Source organism: Otolemur garnettii, unplaced genomic scaffold (genome assembly GCF_000181295.1).
Source record: "Otolemur garnettii isolate 467f Iridium unplaced genomic scaffold, OtoGar3 scaffold00077, whole genome shotgun sequence".
In the NCBI taxonomy this organism is placed as follows: Eukaryota; Metazoa; Chordata; class Mammalia; order Primates; family Galagidae; genus Otolemur; species Otolemur garnettii.
The window spans coordinates 1572738-1576662 of record NW_003852472.1 but is presented as its reverse complement, the minus strand read 5'-3'; the positions used below and the strand labels follow the sequence as shown (position 1 = coordinate 1576662).

The following is a 3925-nucleotide window of genomic DNA, read 5'->3' as shown; positions in this document are numbered from 1 at the left end:
GTGTTTGCAGGAAGCTTATCCTTCTACTCAGAAACTTCTAATGAGGACAGTTGTGGTTCCCAGGCCTGACCTTGCAGGGCCTTGTTTTACATTTAACAGCAGCCCCAATATTCCTCCCTCCTGGTTGAATCTGGGTCCTGGTCTGAATGTCATGAGGATCCAGGTGACAGTGATGTCCATGAGGAATGTGGCTGCCAGTAAAGGCTCAGAGCTTGTGCTTATGGCCTCTGAGAAGAGGATCCTGCCTTTCCCGTGAGCTTACCTTCCTTGGGGGCATTTGGTTAAAAGAAGATACTGTTTCTTTTGTTGGGGAGCTAACTGATACCTAGTATGGACCTTTCTGTTTTCGTTACAGTCTTCCTGTGTGCCAGGTAATGTGTTCAGCACTTACCCTGTATTAAGTCATTTATCTTCACAAAAACTTCATGACTTACTATTTCTCCTACTTACGGGTAAAGAAACCAAATCCTAGGAATTTTAGGTACCTTTCTCATGGTTATAACAGAGAGGGACAGAACTGGGATTTGACCCTACTTCATTTGAGCTTTTAGCTGCTCTGTAGTGCTCTTTAATCAGGACTGGGCCATTCAGGCAGAGGCCCCAGCCACGCAGGTACCCAGTGGGGCCATCATCACATATTTAAACTGATAGCTGATAGGAAATAAGCATCCCTTGCAGCAGAGGGCTGCTTTATTTACATGGTATGACCTGTCCTGTCTGGTGGATGGCTTTCCTGTACACAGAGTTATCAGATGGGGCAGTTTAATAATTTGGTACCTTTAGGCTTATTCGTGGTCTCATGAAAAAAATTGTTCCTTTTGTTGCTTGGCCCTACTCTCAGAAAACAGAGCAAATCATGCTTGTCCCTTGGATTTACCAGGTTAATTCCACTATCCCAATCACAGCAGAAGTTTTCAAGAAACATGGAGTATACAACCCAAATAAAATCTTTGGTGTGACAACCCTGGACATCGTTAGAGCTAACACCTTTGTTGCTGAACTGAAGGTAAGGTCTGGATCAGGTATAGCCTGAGTCCTATTGAACTTCTCTGTCCCCTTTTTGCTCATTAGCAGGCATAAAGACATCAGGGCACTTACAGGTCACTTATGACTTGCAAGTGTTTTATGGCTTGCTCCCCTGGTGGAAGCAGCCCTCATGTTTCCTCATGGAATTCACATTAGTCCCTGCAGGTTTAAACTCAGGCCAGCTTCTGTCTCCACTCGGCTCACTCTGTCTTGTCCCTGGGATTGGCAAGGATTCAGACATTTCCTGGGTCTCTCCGTGGCTAAACTCAGCTCCTGTTCCCCCAGCCTTCCCCCTTGTCCTCACCCCTGAAAACTAATTCTCAAAGGATTTATCTGCTGTTCATTAGTTATAGTATAATAAAATCAGCAAACATGAAGCACTTAAGGAAGTTCCAGAAATGCCGAGATAATCAGAATCGGCAGTCCTGCTCTCTGATTCTGACCACCTCTTCTGGGTTGCCTGTAGTAGTTTGCCTCGGAATGTACTGATCTTGCCAGATGCCTGTCCCTTTGTGGGCTGCCAGACTTCTCTCAAGATAGGTTTGGTTTGGCACGGCATCAGCACTGAGTTTGGAGTCTGGTGCCTTTCACAACCTTTCTAATTGTTTTGGTTGTGTATCCAGCAGATACACTTCCTCTGGCCCCCCAAAAGTATCCTTTTGGAGCTTCAAGCCATTTTGTTCTGACTTTGCAGATTTGAGGAGGCTTCTCAGAAGCAGGGACCAACTTGTGCACATAGCTTAGTGTGAAGCACACATGCAGGACCATTGCCCTTCATTAAACTCCCCTCTGCACTGTCCAGCTTCTCTGAGGGCATCAGAGGGAGTGTGATTCACACAGCACCATGTGCCTAAGGGCCTGGCACTCAAGCTGTCTTCTAGATGTGGGGGTCACAGAGGTCTATAAGTGGCCTAGGACTTGGGCACTCTGTAGAGTGGAGAGAGACACTTTGTTTAAAGAAATAGTTTAATTGCATAACCAGGTCCACACGGTATGCGCAGGGTGTGGTAAAACCTGTAGGGCGGGAATGGGAGCATGTAATGATCTCTGAGTCTGAAAGTGGACGAGCCAAGCAGACAGGCATTCCCTCCAGCTTGAAGTGCGGTTCCCACACCCAACTCCTGCCTGGCACCACAGTAGCCACTAGCCGCATGTGGCTACTTCAATTAATTAAGGTTAAATAACATTAAAATTGTATACCATCTGTTGCATAAGCCACATGTGGCTCTCTCCCGGAAAGTTCTTTTAGGTGGCACTGTCTTAGTGTAGAAGCTAAGACATCTCACTGTTTGAGGTGAGAAGACAAGGGAGCTTGGCCCTTGCCTGAGAAGCTAGTGTTTGACAGGCTTCCACTAAGTAAACTGCCATTAAGTTGGGCTTCCTGACATTGTGGAAAATTCCTGAATTGTCCAAAGAATAAATATCAATTCTTAAACTTAACAATGTTCTTCTGGACAGTTTCAAGCACCCTTTGGCCACCCTCAACCTCCCCCTTCTGTGTGGCTTTCAGCAATGACCTGAATATTTCACACCTCCATGGCTTTGCTCTTCTGTTCCTTTTGCCTGAAACACTCTTCCTTTGGCTGCCTCCCCTGTTCCCCAGGAAGCCCCTCCCAGTCTTCTTGCCTGCACCCCTGTCTGAGCACATGGCATTGGAACATCAGTTTGTATCAGTCTTTCATGTTAGATGCCAAGCTTCAGGAAACAGGCCCATGTCCCCAGTGCCCAGCACATGATGCAGTTACCCACTGTAACCTCTCAGCATGAAGCTGATCCTGCCTGCTCTGCTCACTCATGAGATTGGCCTTCCCTTTCCCAGGCAAGGGGCTTATCTCCTAACCTGGGGCTGGTCTCAGCAGCCATGGTGATTGGGGCAGGTGGCATTACTCGGAGAGCTACTTGCCTTCCTCCTACCTCTGTGCTCTTTTTTTTTAGGTGAGAGTGTTTGTTTTAAGAATTTCTGGTTCACAGATTCTTTAGTTTAACAAGTCAGCCTGTGTGTAGCAAATGCTACTAACTGGAACCATGGAATTTGACCCCATTGCAACCCAGTTTTGTTCTTTCTGTACCAATCACTATTTGAGGTGTCAGACTTCTCACGCCTGGGTTTCCTGGAATAGGTTTGAATTTTGCTCTAGAATGAGGGAAAGGGGATTTGTTCTCTGGAATAGAGAATGTGGACATGAGTCTGGGCTGTGCATTAGCCCTGAGAAAGAGGACTGCTGTCCTTGATTCTGAGAGGATTTCAGGCTAATGGGGAGCTCTACGGAGGCACTTCCAGCTCATTGTAGAGGAGGAACCTGTGATGGCCTCCCCAGACAAGGAGCCTGTCCTCCCCACAGCTGTTCAGCCATTTGGTAGTACTGTGGTAGGATGTTGCCTCTTCCCTGATTTCCTTATTTCGCTCTGGGTTCTGTGGATTTCTGCGGTATTGGTGCTTTGGGGGTAGCTAAGACATATTTTATATTCAAAGAGCCATTAACAGTCAAGCTTCACACTTTGGTGACCAGGGTTTGGATCCAGCTCGAGTCAACGTCCCTGTCATTGGTGGCCATGCTGGGAAGACCATCATCCCCCTGATCTCTCAGGTACGTGTGTATGACATTGGAAGAAGTTTCGAATCATGAGCCCCTTTACCAGGGCCTGCTTTAAGGCAGTCCAGACAGACTAGAGAAGACTTGTATCTGGAAGGGATTCTTGCTGCAGAGGCAGCCCTGCCCCAGTCTGCTGTAGTCAGGCTACAGTGTTTCAGGGCTCAGCCATGTGGAGTGAATGGTTAGAAGGTACTCAGAGCAGCAGCTCTAGCACACAGTGAGAACTCCCATGGGGAATGTCCCTCAATTCCGGGTTAGGTTAAAACAGGTAAAGGTGGCTTGGCACCCGTAGCACAGTGGTTAAG

At 47.3% G+C, this 3925-nt stretch overlaps 1 protein-coding gene across 1 annotated transcript in view; it reads left to right on the top strand.

Annotated features, from left to right (window-relative positions):
• MDH2 (malate dehydrogenase 2) overlaps positions 1–3925 on the top strand; it is an 11135-nt gene that overhangs the window by 2170 nt on the left and 5040 nt on the right. Inside the window, exons 2-3 of the mRNA XM_012807866.2 lie at positions 881–1006; positions 3537–3614. Of these exons, the coding sequence (XP_012663320.1) occupies positions 881–1006; positions 3537–3614 (204 nt within the window). The remainder of the gene's footprint in view (positions 1–880; positions 1007–3536; positions 3615–3925) is intronic.